This window comes from Ammodytes marinus, assembly GCF_949987685.1.
Source record: "Ammodytes marinus genome assembly, chromosome: 19".
Taxonomy (NCBI): domain Eukaryota; kingdom Metazoa; phylum Chordata; class Actinopteri; order Uranoscopiformes; family Ammodytidae; genus Ammodytes; species Ammodytes marinus.
Window position 1 is genome coordinate 5,888,841 of NC_137223.1, and position 27,553 is coordinate 5,916,393.

The 27,553-nt window shown below is 40.6% G+C and overlaps 1 protein-coding gene across 1 annotated transcript; it reads left to right on the top strand.

The window, feature by feature from the left end:
• Nucleotides 1-27,489, top strand: rad51 (RAD51 recombinase). The gene is made up of 10 exons (XM_080048316.1): nt 1-112; nt 877-978; nt 3,593-3,730; nt 8,363-8,480; nt 9,700-9,791; nt 16,420-16,514; nt 16,831-16,944; nt 20,207-20,336; nt 25,870-25,991; nt 26,550-27,489. The coding sequence occupies exons 2-10, from the start codon at nt 895-897 to the stop codon at nt 26,671-26,673; spliced, it is 1,017 nt and encodes a 338-aa protein (XP_079904442.1). The 5' UTR covers nt 1-112; nt 877-894; the 3' UTR covers nt 26,674-27,489.
• Nucleotides 27,490-27,553: the final 64 nt, after the last annotated feature.

Below are 27,553 nucleotides of genomic sequence, written 5' to 3' on the forward strand. Positions count from 1 at the left end.
TTCCGCACTGTCTCGATGCGACGTGGATTTACGACGTCATTGCGTTCGTACGCTGCGCGCGGGAGCTTTGATTATCGAACAACCGAGTTTGAGGGAAACGAGAAGGCAGCAGGTATGTGAATCCTGCAGCGTTGTGGAGAGAATAATCCCTTTCATATCAAATAAGTAGAATACACAGGTTAAACCTGTGTATTAGCTTGAATTGATCGTGTGACTTCGATGTGGCAGCAGTCTCAGCTATCTCGCGCGTAGCTAACGCCAGCTCAAGGCTGAAAGACAGCGAAGTGATGTGAAAACAGCTCCAATGCTAACGAGCTGCCTAAAAGTTTGCTTAATGCGATTTAAATGCTTGTCAGACTTAAAATAACGCTGGTTCTGATTAAAACACACGTGAGAGTGCGCGTGAAGCTAACGGTTGGGCTTATTTGAAGGTTTTCACCTTAGTTACGCTAAGTTATCGGCTAATATATTCTCATGTGAAATGTAGCAAATGTTCTTTTGTTACCTTAGCTATGTAGTTGTTGTTGCTATACGTTGGCTGATTCTGCAGATTGTTGTGTAACGAAATCAATGTCACGATTGCCCACTTCTGACTTAATAACATTACTTTGACATTCTTAAATGTTCAACAACAACAAAAAGTTACTTTGGCATTTCTAATTTGAGGATAACCACTTACTGCTAGCCAATGCTAATATTATCATACATTTATGTCGTAAGAAAGGAATGGAAATATTTCAGTCCTGATACCCAGTGTTGAAGACCCCGTGAATCATACCTCCTAGAAAATAAATCCCTGACCTAATTTATTGACACTCTATCAGTCAGCTCTTCCAGTGTCAGCCATCTTTGTTACCTCCCCCTCCTGTGTTCTAGGACTCAACACTAGACACCATGGCTATGAGGAGTGAGACCCGTGTGGAGGCAGAGGCTGAAGAGGAAGAAAGCTTCGGCCCACAGCCTCTGTGCAGACTGGAGGTATGCACATTGTTCTCAACCGGCAGGCTGTTTTTAAATGTTCTCACTTTTCCTGCTAAGGGCCAATAGCAGCTGTGTTCCCAACAAAGTTTGGAGTTTTCCTTCTCCCTGTGAATTTAAAGGTGCACCATGCGGTTTCAAGGGACGGGTTTTGTTGACATTTTCAGAGCCTGCAGTTAGTTTACAAAACGAATTTATCTTCAATCTTTTAATTGAATCATTCTATCATCATAAATCAAAATTATTTTGAGCCACATGCTTGAACCAAAGGTAAGACTAGACATGTTTGTAACCCAAACTGAGGGCCCTGCGGCTCTTTTCTGCTTCAAAATAAAGCTAAACCCACGTTTGGCTAGTAACAGGCTTTTAATGTGAGGGCGCACAGGAAATGTTCTTTTCTTGCACAAGCAGTAATTTGTCTGCGTTAATTTAGAAAGCTGTGTGCTGGTGGTGGTGATTTATCAGAGGCAGACGTTAGAATAGCCGCCTGAGCACAGAGATCTCTCACCAGCCAAAGTGGCTTAATAACTTACTCGCCTAAGATTATTTACCCACATTTGGCGAGTGTTAATGGAGAGCCCTCTAAGCAGTGTTGTGCATCACTCCTCTGTGTTTAAATAAGACAGTATCTTGTCAACCTGTCACACAAGTGCGAGTAGCCTTGTATTTATCTTCCTACGTAATAGGCCTACATTTTAACAGCAAATGTGATTAAAACTGTGGCACTGTACAGCCCTGTACAGCCCTGTATGTGTATGTGTGTGAAATTGCAAAAACCTCCCTTGACCTGTGGCACCAATTTTTAAATAGTTTCTGCCATAAGTTCTGAAAAATAAAGTTAATGGACTATGTTTGTTATTTATTGAATAAGGAATTAAAATATGAAGAACATTCGGATTATTCTTCTCCCAAAAATATCCCATTTTTAATTTAGCCTAATTAAAATATTGTATGCTGCACATATTTTCTAAATTGATTAAACTGTTCTTGTTACTCGATTAATCAGAAAATGTAAACCAATTGATACAGTTCTGTAATTGGTTGAAAAGGTGGTAATGATGGGTTTTCAGGTTGCCTTTACAGTGATCTCTTACACTGTGTGTGCAAATTTTTTAGGCAAGTTGTATTTTTGAGGATTCATTTTATTATTTAACAACTACAGTGCTCTCGGTCAATCCAAAATGTTAATGAACCTAAACCTGAATGTTTACGAAAGTAAAGGTGAGGTTTTGTCTTTCTTACGAGAATATATATATGTTTTTCTATTATTAGGTAACTATTAGTGTGCAGAATTATTCTGCAACTAAATAAAAAAACGAAAATGTTCCCATCTCACTTGTTTATTTTCATCTGTTACAGTGAGAATAATAAAACAACTCAACATTTACAAATAAAAATGTCCGACATGTCAAAAAAAATAAATCAGTGACCAATATAGCCACCCTTCTTTTCAATAACTGTCACAAGCCTTCCATTCATGGAGTCTGTCAGTTTCTTGATCTGTTGACGATCAACTTTTTGTGCAGCAGCAACCACAGCCTCCCAGACACTGTTCCGAGAGGTGTACTGATTTCCTTAACTGTAAATATCCTGTTTAAGCAGGGCCCACAGGTTCTCAATGGGGTTTAGGTCAGGAGAGGAAGGGGGTCATGTCATTATTTTTTCATCCTTAAGGCCTTTACTGGCTAGCCATGCAGTTGAGTACTTCGATGCATGTGATGGAGCCTTGTCCTGCATAAAAATCATGGTCTTCTTGAAAGATGCAGACCTTTTACTGTACCACTGCTTGAAGAAAGTATCTTCTAGAAACTGGCAGTAGGCTTGGGAGTTGATTTTGAGGCCATCTTCAACCCGAAAAGGTCCAACTAGCTCATCTTTAAAGATACTAATAGTTCCCTCAAAAGATCAGCTAGTTGGACCTTTTCGTTTTTTATTTTCTGTAATTAGACAGCAGTTGTTAGCTAAAGTGCATTGAATATTTGGTAGTCAGATTTAATGTAACCCTTTACGGAGTATAGTGTAGTTTGTCGATTTCTGTTACCGCGGTATTGGTATTATTTTTTCATTTTAGAGGTATTAAAAAGGTCTTAAATGTCTTTAAATTTGAACTTTAAAAATTGGCAGATACCATGGCATCCATGCCACGCCGCAAGAATTCATGCAAAAGGGGCCCAAACCAAGTACTTGGTACATATGTATGATTATACTTTCTAGAGGGCCGACATTTCTGTATTTAAAAACCTTTTTTTATTGATTTTATGTAATATTCAAATTCTCTGAGATTTTGAATTTGGGGTTTTTATAAACTGTAAGCCATAATAATCACAATTATAAGAAATAAGGGCTTCCCATATCTCACTTTGCATGTGATGTCTGGATAAGATATTATTTTCACCTATAAAGTTGAATTACTGAAATAAATGAACTTTTGCATGATATTCTAATTTTTCGAGTTTCACCTGTATGTGTACTGCCAGTTGTGAACACACGGACTGACAGCTGTCCACTTGTGATCGGATCACTCAAACCACATCATAATCCCCGGTGGAAACGGGGTCATAGTGTACCTTTTTAAATCTGTTGTGTCTTGTTCCTTTAATGTCTCCTCACGCAGCAATGTGGAATCAGTGGCAGTGACATCAAGAAGCTGGAGGAGGCAGGGTTCCACACCATTGAGGCCGTGGCCTACGCACCAAAGAAAGAGCTGCTCAACATCAAGGGCATCAGTGAGGCCAAGGCAGACAAGATTCTGGTGAGAGATGGCAGTCTTCTTCTGGGGGGGCTTTCACACCTACTGTTCCTTGTATGCTCCGGACTTGAGGACTTTTCAGAATCATAAGCCCCTTTTACACAGAGATTGCGGCATATTGACGGAACAACAGTTTGCTTGCTTCTGTGTCATTTACACATGCCGGCCTGCTGGCGCATCAGTGTGCCATTTTACACAGCGTTCCGGAATGAAAGAGGTGCTTGTGAGCAGTGTTAGGTGTGACGTAAACATTTAGCGCCGCGCCGGTCAGCTGCTTTACAACAACAACACTGGCCGGTGAATTGAGAGCAGAAGTGCTGGGGCTTGCACCAAGAGAGCCGTATTTTACTGTCCCTGTGATGTGCCGGTTGATCTCGCTACACGCTGAGTCCATCTCTGGGACAGTTAACCAAACTGACAAAAATCACTCCTCTCACTGCTTCACAGTGTGTGAAGTCACGTTACTGTAGACAGAAATATAGTGTGGATATACGCTCAGACTTAGGATAATAATAGCGGCGGCGATCCGGTCGCAGCCTACCTTAGCCTAGCTTTCCCACTTTATTGTACAACTTCTCCCGGGCAGAAATAGACTCATACACTCTGCAAAATGAAGCGTGGAGGTTTGTATTGAGCAGCGGACCTTATGACCAGCTAGATTATACGCCGTTCCTTTTTATTTGGTGATTTTTACAGGACATCAGGCCGCCGTGGTTACACACGTCCTTCAACTGCTAACATGGTCGCATGTTTAGAACGTAGGCTATAGAACGTCAAACGCCCCCCTGTTCCGCAACAACAAGCTGGCCGCATTTATACAGAGAGGCGGAACTGATTGTGTCGGCAATAGGGCTGGCCCGAATGCCATTTTTCAGGCTTCGGGTATTCGTTGGTTTTTCCGAGCGAATATTCGGATATTCGTTCCAGAAAAACACTGTAATGCCAATGTACAAAATGAAACCGAGTGTGTGAGCCGAGACAGCAAGCTGCGTAGTTTGTTGATGCTTTAATAACTTTAGAACGTAGTAAAGTCGGAGTCCTTACTTTTTCCCCTTGGAGGCGAACAGCTGTTTTTCCGTTCCAAATCAGCTGTCCTCGGCGCCATCGTAACCCGTACAGGAGCTTATCAATTCATCCAGGAACGTGCATCTTTTCGGCGATTTATAAATCCATACAAAGATCCAATATTGATAGTCTTTTGTGTCCATATTATATCCATTATTGACCGCCTATTCCCATGATGCAAGCAAGTCACGGTTGATGGCTGAATAGCAGCGCTGAATGTAAACAAACAGCTGAGCTAAGCTAACGTTAGCATTATGCCAAGCATTACATTTCCTTCCGAAATCGCGCTAATGTTGTGGTAGCCTATAGTAGCCTATAGAGTTATTAGGAACACAATCTATTCTTCCTCCATCTCTCTCTCCTGCGCTTGGTGCCGCTTTTAGTTTGCCTTACTCTGGAAACATCACGTAGCCTACTACAGCTGATATCACTGGTTGCGCTCACAGCGGCCAACTAGGTTAAAGTTCAGATAATTCGATAATATATTTTAAATGAACGTCTAATTTGTATTTTACAATTGTTTTATAACTTGTGTATCCAAATATTATTTGCTGACAAAATATACTGCAGTTTGAGCTACCTTTGCAAAAAAAAAAAAATCTTTTTGAAAAAATTCAAACGAATATTCCGAATACTAATTTAACAAACGAATACTCGGATATTCGACTAATTCGGGCCAGCCCTAGTCGGCGATCTTACTACCCCCCGAGGTAGTAAAATTCCCTCGTTCCACAACGGTCGCATTTATACAGCAGGGCGGAGGGCCGAAATTCCGACATATTCCCGGCTTTCACTGGCTGTGTAAAAGGGGCTTGTATCTCTTTGTCATTGCACCAAGTGCAATGAAGTTGGGGTAGAGGCTCTCAAAATAAGTGTTCTTGAAAAAAATAAGAATAGGTTTAAAAAATATATATAGCTATTAGGGGTGTGCACGTGTACACGTGTAACCGTTTAGTAAATCATAACTGTTTAGGAAAAATCAATAAACGAAAACCGTTAAAAAAAAATCTTCAAATTTAAAATTTTCTTTTTTTTAAATATGTTCTGGAGACACACATCTATTGATTTTACATCACTAGTAGGCCTAAACTAATTGGGGATGATAAAAGCTAGTCTGCCGAATCGGTCTGTCCCTCGGCGAGTGTGTGTATCGGCGCACACACACACACACGGGGAGTCGCCGTGCCGGTGCTCGACTCACAGCCACGGAAGAGTGATGAAAGATAACCTAAAGATTAAAGTTACTCGGTTGACGTGAACTAAGCTCGTAAGTAGCCCGAACTTTATAACACCTGTTCAACCTGCATGAACGTGGACATGTAGAAAGCGATAGGCTATATTAATCAGGAAATGAATGAAGCGCGATAATGACGGCGCACATGTCAGGCGAACGTGTGTTTGTGTTTGTGCCATGGACCTATTATAAGAGGTGTGTAAACGAGCGTAGTTCATTTCAACTGTGTTTACAGGCGAACGAACGCGTGTGTGTGTGTGTGTGTGTGTGCGCGCGCCTACAGGACGGCGGGCGCGCGAAGACAATGACGTCACGGTTAACCGTGTACACGAAAAAAATTCCGTCGTGTACACGGTTAGACATTTTTGTAAACGTTCACACCCCTAATAGCTATATATAATGTGTAAAAATTAAAAAAAAAAATGTGTATATATATATATATATATGTCAGCCAATTGTAGAGGTCAGATTGGTATGATATTGCAAGAATTTTTAATTCTGCATTATTTAGAGAAATAACTAGCCTGGCATTCCCAGACCTGCCACTAGGCGCTGGCAAATTAAATTTGCTGTGCGTGTTGGTCTGGACACGCTCCGTTGAAGCTTTATCAAGAAGACCAGAAATCTTGCTATGGTTTCAATTGGTTCTATCTAATATGGGCGCGCCAGAGCCCTTTATATGGTACTCTGGGGAGGACGTAACCGGATGACGACAGTGACGTGTATGCGACGTCGAAGCCGTGATAGTAAACATCAAAGATGGCTGCGGATATGTTGTGTGAATTTGAGACTGCTTTGGCCTCGACCCTTAACGATTTGGAAGACGGCACTCAACTCTTTCATTAGCAAGTAAGTGGAATGTTCTGTTTTGCCGACCGACAACGGCAAACGTTTAATTTAACAGTTTAACAGCTGTTCGCTAAACGAAAGGGGCTTACGTCACCTTGTGCATCGCTCTGATTGGTTGTAGTGCTATCCAACTGCGTGCAGTGGAGAGATAAATATATGCAGACAGATATAGAGGGAGGAAGAGATAGCTTTATTTTATAATTTAGCTTTTTGATTTGTGAGAGTGATCATCGCTGACTTTAGACTGAGTCGGGCTGTCTGCTCCATGAGGCTCGAGCCCATCAGCTGAGCGAACAGCTGTCAGACACGGAGATGAAAAACGAAACTGAAACTTAACTATCCAGACCTGCCTGGACTGGTGGAGCAGCCAAATATTAATGAAAACGTATTGTAATAAACTGTGACAAGTTATGAGTTGTGGAATTTCTCCAGACCTGAAGGCGGCGTCCCTCTCCTTCAACAGGGTCTGGATGTCTTTTCAAATTTTCAGTTTGATCCGAACCAAAATGACAGTTGTGCCTGTAATGTCCAGATCAAACTGCCTGGTGCTGACGGGCTAACGTTTATATATATTTTTGATTCATTACATAAAGTAAAATATTTAACTTTTTCTTTTCGTTTATGATGATGATGATTGCGGCTTTCAGCACATGACGATCAGAAATCCAGTATCTGAAAATATAAGCATATTACTGAAGACCAATCAAAAAAAGAATTTATTTAACAGAAATGTGGCCATACCACCTCAGCAGTGCCTCCATGCCATGTTGCATGGAGGCAATCATTTCTGCCAAAGGAGCCCTGACCAAACAAGTATTTAACATACTTTTCAGAATGTTTAAATTTCAAAATTAAAACAAAAAAAGGCTTGAATTAGTTCACTATGTGTAATGGATCTAGGATAAATTAAACGTTTAACTTGTACTATAATCTGAAGAAAATTTACTTTTACATGATATTCAAATTTAATTTTTTTTGGCTGCAACTTTATTTCACTGGGAAGCAATTTGACATGTTTGAAGTTGATGAACTTCTTAATGATAATGGAAGCTGTGGAATAGTCGTGTGTATATATATATATATATATATATATATATATATATATTGAGACTATATGGTTTCTCTTCAGGCTTGAGAGCACATGGTCAGTAGATACAGCAGGAGCAGGGCAGGTGTATGGCACAGAATAATATATCTGCAATCTGGGTTGCTGCTGGAGGTTTGAGGATGAAATCAACATTTGAGTCACATCATCTGATGACTTTTCAGCAGATGATCATCATTTCATATCAAAGGTTTTTGATAAAGAAACCTTGTCATTTTGGACTTTATTTTTGTGCTGTTGTGTTTAACTGTTGATGTATAGTCACTGGAGCAGTCTATTTGTTCAGCTGGACATATCTAATGCTTTGTTAGAATGTGTCTGGCATATGGACTTGGTTGTATTTGTCATTCTATGGGAACTGTCTCTCCCCCTTCTCTCTCAGGCTGAAGCAGCCAAACTAGTGCCCATGGGTTTCACCACAGCCACTGAGTTCCACCAGAGAAGAGCAGAGATCATCCAGGTCTCTACAGGCTCCAAGGAGCTAGACAAACTGCTGCAGGGTTGGTGCATCCTCCTGTATTTCATTGATTTCAAGTTTATTGAGCAGGGACAATGCACACTAATAAAACATTAAAGGTGCACTATGCAGATTCAGTGGAGGGGGATTTGTTTACTTTTTATTTTTATTTTATTTATTTTATTTAACCTTTATTTCACCAGGAAGGTCCCATTGAGTTACAGTAACTCTTCTCACAGGGAGTCCTGGCCAAGACAGGCAGCAGAAAAGAAGTTGCAGAATTTGCACAAGGCCACACACACACACACACACACAAAGTACACCACAATTGACACTATAATGCTAAAATTACACTTCATAACAGGCTATATAAAAACAAGCTAATACATACAGCAAAAAAAAAAAAAACTAAAAATAAATAAAAGGCATCAGGTTAAAAACAGTTGCAGTGTTCTTTTAGAGCTGATTCTAACATGTTTTTAAAGGTACTGAGTGGTGGGAGTGATTCCAGCTTTAGAGTGGCTTGAAGTTCATTCCAGACCTTTGGTGCATATGATGAGAAAGCTGTTGTACCCAGTTCTGTTCTTGTTAGTGGTGTGGTTAATAACATATATTCTGATGACCTTGTTTTGTAAACACTGTTATGGAAGGAAAGCAAATTTGAAATGTAAAGGGGTAGTTTACCCATTAGTGCTTTCGCAATAAAAATCAGTGCATGTAGTTTCCTTCTAAGGGAGAGGGAGGGCCATTGTACAGCCTCATACAGAATGCAGTGGTGAGTTCTAGCTGGGGCACCTGTGATGAAGCGCAGGGCTGAATGGTAAATTACATCTAGTTTGTTTAATAGCGATGAGGAAGAATGCATATAAATGAGGTCACCATAATCTAATACTGATAAGAGTATTAGATTATGGTGCAGAGCCTGCAGTTAATTCACAGAACATACTAATTAGTTTTGAATACTTTTAAAATTCTGAAGTTATTTTGAGGAACCTGGAACCAAACGTAAGACTAGGATATGTTTGTAAACCAAACTGTGGGCCATGCTGCTTTGAAACAACATTGAAACAGTAACTTTTCAGGAATCTTTTTTTTTTTTAAACTTCAAACCGTGTTCCAGGGATCACATTTTCCTGTGAGGAAAGTTTGTTTATTCAGTTATGAGAATAAACCTTAGAAAATGTTCACTTCTCTGACCCACCCAAAGTAAGGCCACGTCTGAATACAAGTGCTACAAAGTGGACTTGTTGTTTCTCCTGCAGGTGGCATTGAGACGGGCTCAATCACCGAGATGTTTGGAGAGTTCAGGACAGGGAAGACCCAGCTGTGCCACACCCTGGCTGTCACCTGTCAGGTACAGTCCACTCTGTTAACACAGTCATGTAGGGACAAGTTGCTTTAAATAAGCCACACCTCATTTCATGAAAAATGTTAATTTAATTAATGATGAGTTTCGACAGAAATCAGTGTATCTAATATATATATATATATATATATATATATATATATATATATATATATATATATATATATATATATATATATATATATATATTAGAGGTGGGCATAGATTAATTTTTTTAATCTAGATTAATCTAGATTAATTTTGGAATTAATCTAGATTAATCTAGATTAAAATGGCTCATTTGAATTCATTCATAATATGTGTGTGCTCCTAAATAATGACTCAAAGTAAGTCTTTGAGAACGTGTTTCTCAAGCCAGGTGGCGCATCAGACCAGGGGCTCATCTCCTGTTTCCAACATGCATCACAAACTGCTTGAGGAAGCTGTTCTACTATGATAATTGGTGATGAAAATAAATAATGTTCAACAAGATGTTACTTAGTAACGAGTAACCGGCATCGGACCTCTTTTTTCAGTAACAAGTAATCTAACGCGTTACTATCTCCAAACCAGTAATCAGATTAAAATTACTCATCAAAGTCACTGTGCGTTACTTTTTCTGTAATTTTCCTTAGTGAAACATTTTACATAACTGCACAAATGACTGCGATTGCGATTTTATGTAAATAAATGTGCACGCATGTGTCTCTAAACGCTCCAACTGCTCCAACCGCTCCTCTCGTCTTTTTGGTAGCGCCCCTCGTCTCTGTCATGCAGCGTGTGTGTGTGCTTCTGTGTCTGTGTGTGTGTGTATGTGTGCAGCAGCATTACGGCCGAACTGTGGCGCAAAACAAAGTTTCCCCCCCGATGAAATATAGCGTCTGCTATGGGGATATTTAGGATTCGGGTACGCTGACGTTGACGTTGAAGAGATAGAAGTGTTTAAAACTTGGAAACTTATAGTCACGTGGCGACCGGTGGCCACACACACCCACCCTGCGTTCCAATACCCGATTGTGTCGTGGGCAAGTGATGGAGAGAGAGAGCGGCGGGTGTGTGAGAGAATAAAGGCTCCTCAAGTGTCAACAACGGCCCCCGGCTATTATTATCTCCCCTGAGCCGAACAGGAGGTGGAATAAGAGATTAACGGCGATATTTTTTTTATCGCCGATAAGAGTCTTGCATTAACGCAGCACGTTAACGCCGATAACGGCCCACCACTAATATATATATATATATATATATATATATAAATAAATATATATAAATATTAGATACACTGATTTCTGTCGAAACTCATCATATATATATATATACACTGAGATATATATATATATATATATATATATCTCTCTCTCTCACTCTCTCTCAGTGTGTATGTATGTATCAGGGCTCGACAATAAGGATTGCCCGACGTCCCGGGGCAAGTAAAATGCCATGTCGGGCCAGTAACTATGACAACTGGCATGCCCGACCGGGCAACTGGGAGGTTCCGCTGAAATTCTTGAATAATAAAAAAAAAAATCATATTTCTTATTTTATTTTTTTGAATCGCCAAATAAAAGTAATCTATCTATGGTTTATTTTCATATTTAACTGGTGCTAATTAATACATTAACGCTCATTTGTGTGCGTGTAGTGTCTGCTCCGTTTTGTGAAGGGGGGCGGGGCTCCACCGCCGATACACACGCAGAGTCGCAGACTCGGCACAACACCGGTGAGCACACACACCCAGTTAGAGAGGTAGAGAAGAGAACTACACGCAGTAGGTTCATGTGACAGAAAGTCCAAAAGCCAACGAGTAAATTATAAATGGAGTGAAGTCGACCCCGACCGTCTGAAAAGCAGCGAAAATATCCGCGTTTTTTAAATGCATTATGGACCCAACGTGAATCTAGTAGTAGCGAGGATGCTAAATTTAGCTCTGCTGCTAGTAGCCTACTACCAGTTAATGTGCAGTTCAACACAAACATCAGCAACAGTTATCAGAGGAACATCTTTACAGCCTGCATAGATCTCAATAAATGGCCCAGAGGTGTCTGACTTCACATACCATGAGGCAGTGGAAGCTTAAAAGTAAGCTACTGGAAAAGTGTTCAAAACAGCCAGTCCTGAGCCAAATTTTGAGATTTTGAATCAAATCAAAATCACTCATACACACATTAAAATAATAGCCTATAGTAAAAAAATTAAAAACTTGATTGAACAGATTGTTGTAGGCCTAAACAAATGTTTTGCAGAAATAAGTTTTAAAGAATTGCTGTTGTAAAAGGAATAAGATAAAACAAATAAAAATAAGTGCTGTTAGAGTTCTTTACATGATTTTTGTCATAAAACATGTCTCGTTTGCAGTTATTGTAGGTTTAGAAACAAATTACAAATGTTCCAACTCAAATAATATTTGAATAATAGCCTCTTTCAGTATGACACTTAACTCATCTATAATACTGTCCATGATTTGTTTATACATTGTCAATAAAGAGCAAATATAACAATTATTTGAACACGACTGTATAGGGGCCAGTAAAAATTGACTTCGGGCAAGTAGAATTCAGACCCACTTGCCCGACAGGGCAAGTGAAAAAAAACCTTAGCGTTGAGCCCTGATGTATGTATGTACACTCAAAAAAAATATAAACGCAACACTTTTGTTTTTGCTCCCATTTTTCATGAGATGGACTTAAAGATCTAAAATTCATTCCAGATACACAATATTACCATTTCTCTCAAACATTGTTCCCGCAGAGATGCGGTCAAAACGTTCCTCTTTAACCCAATTTCTTTAGCTTTGATAAAAATCTCAGTTCGCTCACCCGTTCTTTAAAAAAAAAGCCGCAACAAAACTCGTGTTGTGTGTTTCAATTGGCAGTCAGGTAAGGGGGTGGAGAAGGGCTCAGTGACAGACTGTTTACTGTTGCAGGGGGGGGTATCCAAGGGAGGGGGGGTTGGGGAGGTACAGTCTGAGTACTCTTTAATACACATTTGAGGAATTTAACTTTAGACATACAGGAGCAACACAAGACAAACACAATGTTTCCTATTACATTAATAAGCATTCCAACATTCAATATCTGCCACCACATGCTTTTCTCAAAAAGTGCACAATTGTTGTGCTTATCCGCTGTACTAATAGGTTAAGACATGAATGTGATGCATGCCGGTAGACCACAGCACCCTAATCAAGGACAGACATGAAAACTGCCTCAACAATCCTTTTCCTGCTAAATAAAGGGAAGGGGGTTTTGTTCCTATAAAAATATCTATTCAGATGCCGAGATATTTATATTCAGTGACTCTTTCAATTAGAAATCCATTTTGTCGAAATATATTGAAATCATTCAAATGTGCAGCTCTTGCTCTGGAGAAACACAAATATTTACATGAAAAAGTCCAAAAAAAAACATCGCCTTTTTTCCCTCTCCCTCTTCTCCCCCTTCATATAACAGTGAATTCACATTACAGTGAACCATTTGTACATAGTCTGTAATGTGGAAATGCCGTGCCAGGGCTCATTTAGTCTTGTCTGTTAACAGTTAATATCCGGTTAAGGTGTGTTTAACCGATTAGAGAGAACATTCTAAATGGACATCCCTAGTGTTCTATTACGTGTTCATGACATTAAATACAATCATTTCTGGTCAAGTTGCATTCCTGCATACAACTTGATTGCAGTCCACGGTGTGTTATGTTGATGTCCCGTATTAATCACACACACCTCTGAAAACTGCAGACATTTGAGTCCTCCCGTACATTGAACAAAGAAGACAACCATGCTACTCCTGTTGCTTCCTGGAGCAACTGCCGCCCCACCATAGACGTGGCCACTGCACATCAGAAAATTAGTGCATTAATTCCATAAATCAATCAGCCTGCATTAACACGTTCATTTTGACAGCCTTTATATATACAGTATATACACTCACCGGCCACTTTATTAGGTACACCTGTTCAATGGCTTATAAAACCAAAAAGCTAATCAGCCAATCACATGGCAGCAATTTAAATGCATTTAAACGTGGTCAAGACAATGTACTGAAGTCAAACCGAGCATCAGAATGGGGAAGAAAGGGGGTTTAAGTGACTTTGAACATGGCATGGTTGATGGTGCATGGCAGGATGGATCCATACTTTCATGTTGTTTACACCAAATTCTGAACCTGCCATCTGAATGTCGCAACTGAAATCAAGACTCATCAGACCAGGCATGATTTTTCTATCTTCTATTGTCCAATATTGGTGATCCTGTGAGAATTGTAGCCTAATTTTCCTGTTTTTAGCCGACAGGAGTGGCACCCGGTGGGGTCTTCTGTTGCTGTAGCCCATCTGCTTCAAGATTGGTCGTGTTTTGCGTTCAGAGATGGTATTCTGCATACCCTGGTTGTAACGAGTGGTTATTTGAGTTACTGTTCCCTTTCTATCATCTTGAACCAGTATGCCCATCCTCCACTGACCTCTGACTTCAACAAGGCATTTTACTTCCAGACAAATGCCGCTCACTGGATATTTTTTATTTTTCGGACCATTCTCTGTAAACCCTAGAGATGGTTTAGAGTGAAAATCCCAGTAGATCAGCAGTTTCTGAAATACTCATACCAGCCCTCCTGGCACCCTCAACATTGCCATGTTCAAAGTCACTTAAAACCCCTTTCTTCCCCATTCTGTTGTTCGGTTTCAACCTCAATAGGTTGTCCAGGTCTACATGCCTAAATGCATTGAGTTGCTGCCATGTGATCGGCTGATTAGTTATGTGTTAACAAGAAAATGAACCGCTGTACCTAATAAAGTGGCCGGTGAGTGTATATGTACAGTATCTCACAAAAGTGAGTACACCCCTCACATTTCTTCACATTTTTCTTTATATCTTTCCATGGGACAACACTGAAGAAATGACACTTTGATACAATGTAAAGTAGTCAGTGTACAGCTTGTATAACAGTGTAAATTTACTGTCCCCTCAAAATAACTCAACACACAGCCATTAATGTCTAAACTGCTGGCAACAAAAGTGAGTACACCCCTTAGAAAAAATTTACAAATTGGGCCCAAAGTGTAAATATTTTGTGTGGCCACCATTATTTTCCAGCACTGCCTTAACCCTCTTGGGTATGTAGTTCACTAGAGCTTCACAGGTTGCAACTGGAACCCTCTTCCACCCATTTATGACAGCATCACAGAGCTGGTGGATATTAAAGACCTTGCGCTCCTCCACCTTCTGTTTGAGGATGCCCCAAAGATGCTCAATAGGGGTTAGGTCTGGAGACATGCTTGGACAGGCCATAACCTTTACCCTCAGCTTTTTTAGCAAGCCACTGGTCGTCTTGGAGGTGTGTTTGGGGTCGTTATCATGTTGCAATACCACCCTGCGGCCCAGTTTACGAAGGTTGAGTGCACATGGTCAGCGTCGTACACAGAGGTTGGCTTTGGAAAATAGACGTATGAGTGCTGCCAGCATTGCTGAAGGGCTTGAAGGGGTGGGGGGTCAGCCTGTCAGTGCTCAGACCATACGCCGCACTCTGCATCATACTGGTCTGCATGGCTGTCATCCCAGAAGGAAGCCTATTCTAAAGATGATGCACAAGAAACCCCACAAAAAGTTTGCTGAAGACAAACAGACTACGGACATGGATTACTGCAACCATGTCCTGTGGTCTGATGAGACCAAAATACATTTATTTGGTTCAGATGGTGTTAAGAGTGTGGGGCGGCAACCAGGTGAGGAGTACAAAGACAAGTGTGTCTTGCCTAGAGTCAAGCATGGTGGTTGGAGTGTCATGGTCTGGGGCTGCATGAGTGCTGCCAGCACTGGGGATCTACAGTTCATTGAATTCTAACATGTACTGTGACATACTGAAGCAGAGCATGATCCCCTCCCTTCATAAACTGGGCCGCAGGGCAGTACTGCAACATGATAACGACCCCAAACACCCCTCCAAACGACCACTGGCTTGCTAAAGAAGCTGAGGGTAAAGGTTATGGACTGGCCAAACATGTCACCAGTCTTAAACCCTATTGAGCATCTTTGGGGCATCCTCAAACGGGAGATGGAGGAGCGCAAGGACTCTAATATCCACCAGCTCCTTGATGTCGTCATGAATGGGTGGAAGAGGGTTCCAGTTGCAACCTCTGAAGCTCTAGCGAACTACATGCCCAAGAGGGTTAAGGCAGCGCTAGAAAATAATGATGGCAAAACAAAAAATTTACACTTTGGGCCCAATTTGGAAATTTTTTCTTAGGGGTGTACTCACTTTTGTTGCCAACAGTTTAGACATTAATGGCTGTGTGTCGAGTTATTTTGAGGGGACAGTAAATTAACACTGTTGTACAAGCTGTACACTGACTACTTTACATTGTATCAAAGTGTCATTTATTCAGTGTTGTCGCATGGAAAGATATAATGAAATATTTGAAGAAATGTTAGGGGTGTACTCACTTTTGTGAGATACTGTATGTACCTACCTTCTGCTACAGCCAAATATTTCAAAGCATTCTTAGTTTAAAGCACTTTTGCACAGTACTGTATATACGGGATAGAGTAAGTCACTGTATATGTTGTGGTCATGAGTGGGGGCTGAACATTCCTTATGTCCTGTTCAATGCTCAGTGGATTGTTCAGTATTGTACTGTGTTGTCTCCACAGCTGCCCATAGACCAGGGCGGTGGAGAAGGTAAAGCCATGTACATCGACACAGAGGGAACCTTCAGACCGGAGAGACTCCTGGCTGTCGCTGAGAGGTGACAACACACACACCTATATGCTTTCCTATTCACCCAGTTCAGCCCTGAGAGATTAGCACTCAACACAGCAGCACAGCCATCTGTACTGTTTGGAACATGTTTTTGTTGTTGAAATGGTTCAGTGAAGGCAAATTACTGTTATTATGCAAAAAAAGGACACCTCAAAGTGACAGAGTTTAGAGAGTTTTGGGGTTAAAAGGTACGTGAAAAGGCATATTGAAATTGGGACACGTAAAAGTGTTTAGTACTAGTCATGCAGTGTGAGTGCATGTCCTGATGTTGGATTGTGAGTGTCCTCTCTCTGTGCTATCAGGTACGGGCTGGTTGGAGCTGACGTCCTGGACAACGTAGCATACGCCCGGGCCTTCAACACAGACCATCAGACACAGCTGCTCTACCAAGCCTCCGCCATGATGGCTGAGTCCAGGTCAGTCACAACCTCACCTTCCTGCTGCTAGAGTGCAAACTATCAAAACTAATGGATTTGAAAAAATAGTAGGGGAGAGTGGTGTGAGTTGTGCCAGTGGAGAAGTTGTGCCACCCCTTGTTTCTACACTGCATTCCAAATTATAAGGCAAATTAGATTTTCCCAGATTTTCCTAAATAGTCGATGCAAATCACAGTCAGTATAATTTTCAAGTCATCAACCGTTGGAGTATATTTAGAATTTTATTGAACAAACCTCCCAATAATAAAAGTATTTTTTTCAAAAATAAAAAAACTCCAAATGCACTGTTCCAAATCATTATGCACAACAGAGTTTCAAAACATTTTATAGGTTGTAAATAACTAAAGTTGTTGAATTTGCAGGATGTGGAGGTCATATTTAGTGAAATCAAAAGCTATTCAATCAAAAACATCTTAACAGGCCAAGTTACATGTTAACATAGGACCCCTTTTTTGATATCACCTTCACAATTCTTGCATCCATTGAACTTGTGAGTTTTTGGAGAGTTTCTGCTTGAATATCTTTGCAGGATGCCAGACTAGCCTCCCATAGCTGCTGTTTTGATGTGAACTGCCTCCCAACCTCATAGATGTTTTGCCTGAGGATGCTCCAAAGGTTCTCAATAGGGTTGAGGTCAGGGGAAGATGGGGGCCACACCATGAGTTTCTCTCATGTTTATGCCCAAAGCAGCCAGTGACACAGAGGTATTCTTTGCAGCATGAGATGGTGCATTGTCATGCATGAAGATGATTTTACTACGGAAGGCACTGTCCTTCTTTTTGTAACACGGAAGAAAATGGTGAGTCAGAAACTCTTCATACTTTGCCGAGGTCATTTTCACACCGTCAGGGACCCTAAAGGGGCCTACCAGCTCTCTCCCCATGATTCCGGCCCAAAACATGACTCCGCCACCTCCTGTTTGCCGTCGCAGCCTTGTTGGGACATTGTGGCCATTCACCAACCATCCACTACTCCATTCATCCGACCATCCAGGGTTGCACGGCACTCATCAGTATACAAGACTGTTTGAAGATGAGTCTTCATGTATTCCTGAGCCCACTGCAACTGTTTCAGCTTGTGATCATTGTTTAGGGGTGGCCGAATAATAGGTTTATGCACAACTGCAAACTTCTGGATCCTACACCTTGAGGTTTGCGGGACTCCAGAGGCACCAGAAGCTTCAAATACCTGTCTGCTGCTTTGTGATGGCATTTTAGCAGCTGCTCTCCTATTCTGATTAATTTGTCTGGCAGAAACCTTCCTCATATTACCTTTATCCGAACGAACCCGTCTGTGCTCTGAATGAGCCACAAATCTCTTCACAGTACGATGATCACACTTAAGTTTTCGTGAAATATCTAATGTTTTCATACCTTGTCCAAGGTATTGCACTATTTGACGCTTTTAGGCAGCAAAGAGATCCTTTTCTTTCCCATATTGCTTGAAACCTGTGGCCTGCTTAATCATGTGGAACGTCCTTGTTAAGTAGATTTCCTTTGATTGGGCTTACTTAGCAAACTGATTATCACAGGTGTCTGAGATTGATTTCAATGATCCAAAGCGCCCTGAGACACAATACCATCCAAAATGTAATGTTTATGACACTTAATTCCAATTTGCATAATAATTTGTGACAGACTGTAGAAAACCATAGAAGTAATTGAAAATGTGACCACATATTTAAGAAGAGCCATCCATTTGACTCATCCTGTAAATAAGGGAGAAACATGGAATAAGATACAAGCACATTTGAGCTCAAAAAACAGTTTTTTGCCTTTCAAAGTAAAATTTCCATGATCAAGGTTTTTTATTATTGTTTCTGAACAATTATAGACATGTTTGAAAACATTTGACACATGTTTTAGTGCTTTAGTATGCTACACTTTGTGTCTATATAGTTAGCACGATGTCAGCCCTAAACTGCTGCATCATGCTTATTATCCAAAATTCTGGGGTTGGGGTGATTTGTGCCAGAGGGCCTGGGGTGAGTTATAAGTAAGTAAGTAAAATGTATTTGTAAAAGCACATTTATAACAGTTTGCACTGTCTTAATTACTGAACATAGTGCATTCAGTATGTAAAACAATGAAGGTAAAATAACAATAACAAAAATAAAAGACATAAAGCCCAGTCATCCACATATAAACAAAGATAGTAGTGCAGATGTAAGATAGTTAATGGGGAGGAAAAACCAGGTTGTACGGATGGGTTTTGAACCTTGATTTAAAGGCAGAAATGGAGGGGGAATCGCATATGCCAGGTGGCAGTTGGTTCTACAAGGGCGGAGCAGCTAGTGCAAAGTACATTTCTGAGAGTTGTGCCAGAGGCATGGCTGTATATGCTGGTCACCAAAAGAAAGTGATTGTCTACAGTAGCTCAGAAGAGACTGACATCTCCATTCCACTTAACAACACCACTATGAGAGTTCAGATGGCCAGAAAGATGATGATGGTGACTTTCTCATTGTGAGCTTTGCAGGTAAAACCATTAGATCTGCTAGGCCTTGTTTAAGAAAATTGTCCTTCAATCTTTGTAAAATATTTACTCTAAATAAACCTTAAATAAGTAATTGTGTTATGGATTTGTCTTGCATTACACTTTATGAGATATATATCAATGGCACAATTTACCCAATGGAATGTAACAACTTACACCACACTGGGGGCAAATTGTGCCACAAGACAACTTTTTTTCCGAAAGCGATATTTCTTAAACAGTTTATTTCAGATCCAAAGTTATTGTTGCCGGGGATGCACAACACCCTGAAATATATGTACATATTTGAGTTGGAGACTTTACTGTCAAGGCCTCACTTTAAAGTTACTTTGAGTAAAAGGTGGCACATCTCACCCCACTCTCCCCTATATGCAGAGAAATCCTGATCTTCAACAAATGCAGTCAATAGTAAATTGTTTGATTCTTCAATTTAATCTTGTTTGAGTTCTACGAAGTTGATGTCATTTCACTGCTTGTCACAATAACAAAATTATTTACATAGATTTTTGGGTCAGCGAGATCATACAAGTATTTGAAACTCATTTGGTTTCACTGAATGATGTACTTTTCATATAATCATCTTTTTAATAAATTAACATTTCCAAGAAGAGACGAGAAGGCATTTCCGCATTAACCAATGAATATGTTTTTATACTTCCTTCCAACTGTAATGATAACAGAGCCTTTCTTGATCCATGACTAATGGCTCTCTCTGTCTCTGTCACTGTCTGTGTGTGTGTGTCAGGTATGCTCTGCTGATAGTGGACAGTGCCATGGCTCTGTACAGAACAGATTACTCAGGCAGAGGAGAGCTGTCAGCCAGACAGGGACACCTAGGACGCTTCCTCCGCATGCTGCTAAGGCTGGCAGACGAGGTGGGACACTGGACTCGATGTATTAGGGCAAAACAACAAACTTAAAGGTCACATACACTCCTGAACAAACTCTTAAGACCAGAGGATTTGCATTTCGCTGTGGTGGATCGTAACCAAGTAGAGCTTCAAAATGCAATCAGGAGCAAGAGACAAAAAATATATAACAATTTATTGAAAACTGAATTTAAACTCAAACGGACAGTTCAGCATCTGAAAAGTTTAAGACCATAGCCTTTAAAACTCAAACAACACAAACAAAAAGTTTCAAAAAAGAACTCAACAGGGGTTAGTTTAGGCCTGATGCAAGTGTTTCCAGGAGGCTGCTGGGAACGTTGCTCCATGTGGTGAAGATGGCATCCATGGTCTGGAAACTGGAGTCTGTTTGTGTAGACTTCCCTTGCCATCCATCCCCAAACATTCTCATAAACAATTTTTATTTAATTATTATTATTTTTTCATACAAACATCTAAGATTTATAACCCCCACCCACCCCACACCCCAAACAATCCTTGGACATTCCGAAGAGACAAAAATAAAACACAAAACATATATATTTTTTTAAAGTAGAAGACAATGCAATAGTGTTATTTGTTAGCAATCTGGGAGTGAACTTAACTTATTGAAAAATTAAATAAAAGTGAGCCATCTACAATCAAATTTATACTAACAACCTTTCAAAGAATATTTAATTTTCTAAAGTTTAACAAAAAACATAACATCGCTCAACCAAGAAGAAAACAGGGGAGGCTTTAGGGACTTCCACTCAAAATCCCCAAACATTCTCAATGGGTTTAGATCAGGAGAACACGCAGGATGGTCCAAAAGAGCAACGTTATTCTGCTGGAAGAAGGCCTTGGTCAGGCGGGCGTTGAGAACTGCAGCTGTTGAAAGACCCAGCCATCACCACACAGACGAGGGCCCTCAGTCAAGAGGGATGCTGCTGCAACATCTCCACATAGCCAGCAGCCGTTTGACGCCCCTGCACAACCTGAAGCTCCATTGTTGCATTGAAGGCAAAAGCACCCCAGGTCATGATGGAGCCTCCTCCACTGTGTGGCGTAGAAAACATCTCCAGTGGGAGCTCCTTGTCATGCCAGTAGTGTTGGAAGCCATCAAGACCGTCCAGGTTAAATTTTTTTCTCTCAGAATAAAACTTTCTCCCACCTTTCAATGTTTGGTGCTCCCTTGCAAAGTCCAAACAGGCAAGTTTGTGGCGTGGGAGGAGACGTGGTCTTTTGAAGAGAATTTTTTCTCTTAAAGAGCAGCTATTATGTTTTTCAACTTTTATGACCTATAAACGTTGCTATAATGATTTATAGTCATGTTGAACCATACTAAAGTGTCAAATAATGACTTACATGCATTAAGACGTATTCCCTGCTGACCGTCTGGGGTGGCTGTGCAGAGCCCTAAACACAAGGAACGCCGGTCACGATTCACTGGTTCAAATTTCTGGGATTTATCTACGTAGATCAATCCGGATTTTCCATGTACGGTAATACTGCAACGTGCTCAGGAACGCTCCTGCCATCATGCCCCCACCTGCCTGCTCAAATCTGCCCGTGCGCCGCTGAAAGTCTTCCGGAAGGTAACCAATCACAACGGAGTGGGGTTTGCAGGGAGGGGGCGAAGGAGGACGAAGCCCAGTGTTGACAGAGAATGCTGAGAGCGCCCAGATGAGAGGAAGAGTTTCCCGAAAATCTACATAGTTTTTTGTGCTGTGATTCGTGTCAGGTTGCTCTATAGTAGTCATTAATGAGAAATTAAGACCAGAAAAGTAGTATAATAGGAGATCTTTAAAGCCCTTCTCTCACAGATGCTATCTGATGGTTATTGGGCCTCACTCAGCATCAGTTAGGGCCTTCATTTGGGTCGAGGATTGGCCTGTCTTCACAGACTGCACCTCGGATCCTCCGGCTCAGCGCAGGTCACATTTGTTTTGGTCTACCACTTGACTTTGCTGTCCCTCAGGATCTTTTAAGAAATGTGAAATGACTGTCTTACTGCGTCTAACCTCTGTAGGGATTACGCGTTGCGAGAGTCTTTAGATTTTGTTCACGAGTGTACAGTCCCCTCCATAAGTATTGGAACAGTGAGGCCAATTCTTTTATTTTTGCTGTAGACTGGAAACATTTGGGTTTGACACAAAAATATGAATATGAGACAATAGATCAACATTTCAGCTTTCATTTCCAGGTATTTACATCTGGATCTGATACACAACTGAGAAGAAAGCATCATTTGTAAAGGAACACCACATTTTTAGGTGAGCAAAAGTATTGGAACAGATAGACTTAAAATCAATTTAAGTGAATAAGACTTAAAGCTCACATATTATGCACTTTGCTGTCAATTTTATATAGTCTAAGTAGTCCCTAATACTTATTTTTTTAGATGTTTGCTGAAAAACCCGTTCAGATCATTTATTGTTGCAAGCCTCTATACCCTGATTGTCCTCTGGTCTCAGGATGACCTATATTTGTGCGATCTGGCTGGCCCCTCCCACCTCTCTGGCGGGCTTTCTTTATATGTCCATGGGGCTCTCCCACCGTCTCTGCCGTGCTCTCGCGATACTAGAGAGACACTGCGTGACTGCGAACACAGTGTTTACCCGGAGCTAAGCCATAGCTGGTTGCTTGTCCTAAAGCTAATAGCTATACACTAGTCAGGCAAAACTACCAATAAAAACTATTATTTTAGTTTCACCGTTTAAAAAAAAAGCACAGGTAGCTTCCTATCCGTTGTGTTATTAAAAACGAGGCATTATTAGACTGCAATGGGAAAGCTAAGTTAGTGTATTAGGAGCAAAACTTGGTGCTACAACCGAAGCTACATGGGCGCTAACGCTAAAAATAAGACTCAGATGATTTAAACCAGTGAAAACAGTAGCTTCAAAGTGTGATTTCTACAGGAATATCTTCCCATCCTTTGTCATGTTAAAAACAAGTCATTTTCAGACTGCTGTGGGGAATATAAACAGCGTGTTATGAGCAAAAGCTGGTTGCTTGTCCCAAAGCTAATAGCTATACACCAGTCAGGCAAAACTACCAATAAAAACTATTATTTTAGTTTCACCGTTTAAAAAAAAAGCACAGGTAGCTTCCTATCCGTTGTGTTATTAAAAACGAGGCATTAATAGACTGCTGTGGTTAAGCTAAATTAGTGGAGTATGAGCAAAAGCATTCTGTGTTGGTGTATGTAACATTCAGGCTGTACTAAGGGCATCTTGTCGCTTAATGGGGAAAACAACATGGCTGTCGCTCTGAAAATTTTCCATCGGATCTCGGGGCCGTGGACCAATAAGAAATGGGGGGATGGGGTTATCATAGACTAGTGCACGGTGGACGTTTCTGGGGGGGAAGCATGGACATATAAAGAAAATATGGGGATGTGGCTGTGCCGTCTATTACGTAATAGTCGGCAATAATTCTGACTGGAGTATATTGGGGGGGAGGGGTGGGGTTTCAGAAAGGGGGAGAGTGAGAAAAGGAGAGATTGTTATTTTTTTTTTATTTTTGCAGTCGCTAGGCACACCGTGGACCCATGGATATGTTAGAACACATTTAAAAAGTGCATTTAGCATAATATGTGACCTTTAATGTTTTGTTGCAACTCCTTCGCTTGCAATAACTGCATCAAGCCTGTGACCCATTGACATCACAAAACTTTTGCATTCTTCTTTTTTGATGCTTTTCCAGGCTTTCACTGCAGCCTCATTCAGTTGCTGTTTGTTTTGGGGGTTACTCTCTTCAGTCTCCTCTTTAGCAGGTAAAATGCATGCTTTATAGGGTTTAAGTCTGGAGAGTGACTTGGCCAGTCTAAAACCTTCCACTTCTTGCCCCTGACGAACTCCTTTGTTCTTTTTGCAGTTTTTTTGGATCATTATCTTGCTGCATGATGAAGGATCTTCCAATCAGTTTGGTTGCACCATTTTTTAAATTGGCAGACAAAATGTTTCTGTAGACTTCTAAATTAATGTTGCTACTACTGCCATCATGTGTTACTGTGTTGTTGTCAAGATGAACCTTTACCAAAGTGATGGAAAGGCTAAAGTTTGGCGAAAGAAAGGATCTGCTTATGATCCCAAACATACAAGCTCATCTGTGAAACACGGTGGAGGCAATGTCATGGCTTGGGCTTGCATGGCTTCTTCTGGGACGGGCTCATTAATCTTCATTGATGATGTAGTAACACATGATGAACAGCAAAATTAACTCAAAAAAAGTTTACAGAAACATTCTGTCTGCTAATTTAAAGAATGATGCAACCAAACTGATTGGAAAATCCTTCATCGTGCAGCAAGATAATGACACAAAACACAACAAAGGAGTTAATCAGGGGCAGGAAATGGAAGGTTTCAGACTGGCCAAGTCTATCTCCAGAGTTAAACGCTATAGAGCAAGCATTTTACCTGCTAAAGAGGAGACCGAAGGGAGTATACAAACAACAACTGAATGAGGCTGCAGTGAAAGCCTGGAAAAGCATCACAAAAGAAGAATGCAAAAGTTGTGTGATGTCAATGGGTCACAGGCTTGATGCAGTTATTGCAAGGAAGGGATTTGCAACAAAACATTAAGTCTTATTTACTTTAATTTATTTTAAGTCTATCTGTTCCAATACTTTTGCTCACCTAAAAATGTGGTGTTCCTTTACAAATGATGCTTTCTTCTCAGTTGTGTATCAGATCCAGATGTAAATACCTGGAATTAAAGCTGAAATGTCTATTGTCTCATATTCATATTTTGGTGTCAAACCCAAATGTTTCCAGTCTACAGCAAAAATAAAGGAATTGGCCTCACTGTTCCAATACTTTTGGAGGGGACTGTATTTTCAGGTTGAAAATTGTAATTTGTGTTTCTACTGGATCCTGTCTTCATGTTGTAGTGTCCACAAAAAAAACGTTATATTTAATGGGGCGCTCAGTTGGTAGGGCGTCCCCCCCATGGTCCTCGGCCAGCAGCGGATCCGGGTTCGATTCCAGCCCGCGGTCGTTCTCTGCATGTCACTCCCGTCTCTGCCCCATTTCAACTCTGTCTCTACACTATCAATAAAGCATAAAAATGCCCAAAAAGTATCTTAATTTAAAAAAAAAAAAAAAAACTTTTTATTTCCCCGCCTCTATAAAGCCCAGTCTGCTCTGATTGGCCCTGAATCTAACTGACAGTTGGATTCAGGGGGATCTGGGGATGTGGCTCACATGTGGAGATAGTGCTAAGTTAGGTTAGTAATGGGGGCGTGGCTTCTCCACATATGACATCATAAGGGGAGAGAAATCTGACTGGGGATTTTGAACACAGGTTTACAGAAAGGTGGAGGAAGAGACGGGGATGATTTTTCTCAAACTCTGGGAGTCTAGTCACACCAGGGGGACCCATATTAATGTGAAAAAAACATGGAAAAGACCATTTTGCGTTTATAGGTTACCTTTTAAAGTAACTCTGGTCTCAGAACTTGGTGGAGATATGATGTATGTTAACTCTGAGGTGTTTCTAACATTGATATTTTTCTCGTCTCAATCGGGTGGCACAACAGTTTGGCGTTGCCGTGGTGATAACCAACCAGGTGGTAGCACAGGTGGATGGGGCGGCCATGTTTTCTGCAGATCCCAAGAAACCAATTGGAGGCAACATAATGGCTCATGCCTCCACCACACGGTGAGTTGTGTGTGTGTGTGTGTGTGTGTGTGTGTGGTGTACAGCATTGTGATACTTTGAATGTATCTTGATGGCAGTGGAGATGAGATGGGTTAAAGTGAAAGGTCAGTAGGAACCATAGACTGATTATAAGGTTGCAACACGCATAACAGCTCCTGGGAGGCAGTTTGATTAGGGCTGGGCAATTCATTTAAAATGAATCTAACCTTTTCACATGGCAATATTTGTTTACAAGAGATTCAAGTTATTTCTAATTTGAACATGGCAATATTACAGATTATCTGTTTGCAAGTTATTTATTTTCTACTGTTTGAGATTTTTTTTTTTACACTTTGATTTCAGTCAGAAATATTGAATAAATAACCACCAGCTCAAGTTTGTTTCCTGGAATTGTTTTTAGATGAGAATGCATTCTTTCTTTAAAACAAATTCCCAAGCTTTAATAGTTAATGGTCTCATTAATCATAATCGAGGCAAAATGTTCAATTAGCTGCAATGGTGTATATTGATTTGGGGTAAAGTTGCCCAGCAATACGTTTGATGGTTGTGTCTTTGCAGCCTGTACCTGAGGAAAGGCAGAGGAGAGACGAGGATCTGTAAAATCTACGACTCGCCCTGCCTACCGGAGAGTGAAGCCATGTTCGCCATTAACCCAGATGGAGTGGGAGACGCCAAGGACTGAAGTGTGTTTGTGTGTGAGAGAGATATCTAGAACCATACTACTGCCTTCACACAGAGCCTCAGACTAGTAGCTAGTCTACAGAGGAAGGTCAGACTTTGTATGATTTAGTTGATGAGGTGAAACACGCTGCACATTTGGCCTTCTGGAGCTCAGTGGTGCAAAAGCAAGATGGAGCCTTTATTTTTCTGTAAACAGAGCAGAGGGCCCTTACTCAGTGAAGCACATTGCACTCAACTAAGAAGCAACACTTTGGCTGTCATTGTGACAGTGTATCTGATCATTAGAGTGTGACGCTACCACGAGATACAACTTCACAATCACAAGGTAGTTATTTGATAAAGATGACTTAGTTTGGCCATAATTACAGGATCATAACCTAACCTTCAAAATAAGATATATTTCTGTCTGAAATACAAGGTCTGTACCTCATACTTGCTTAAAAGCTCACTCAAAACATAACTGTAATACCCCTCTCATAAACTATAAGATATGATGAGATCCTAAGCCATAATTTGTTAGTTTCTTTGTTGAATGCAATGCACCTCTGTAGTTTAATGTAAGGAGTTGTCAAAAAGAAAACGTTTGTAACTATTTAAAAAATCTTTTTTTCCCTTCTGTGAACTATATGTTGGTTAATGTTTCTGTTGAGTGTTGTCTCATTATTTGGATGTCTGACAGTAAAGTATTTTCTGTGGATGCTCTGGAATGCATTATTTTTGCAGTGAAAGTACCGGTGTGTGATTTAGAACATTTCTAAAAAGCAATGTTTTATGCTCTTTCCAGCTACATCTGTCCTTTCTGTTTACCTTTACCAGAACCTTCTGTACATAAGCTTCATAGCTAAATTAAATATGTTTTACCATTACATTGAGTTGTCTCA

Coding starts and splice junctions, on each gene's coding strand:
- rad51 (XM_080048316.1), top strand. CDS start 895: ATGGCTATGAGGAGTGAGACCCGTGTGGAGGCAGAGGCTGAAGAGGAA. Junction 16,945..20,206: donor GCCATGATGGCTGAGTCCAG/GTCAGTCACAAC, acceptor TGTGTGTGTCAG/GTATGCTCTGCTGATAGTGG. Junction 20,337..25,869: donor TGCTAAGGCTGGCAGACGAG/GTGGGACACTGG, acceptor GTGGCACAACAG/TTTGGCGTTGCCGTGGTGAT.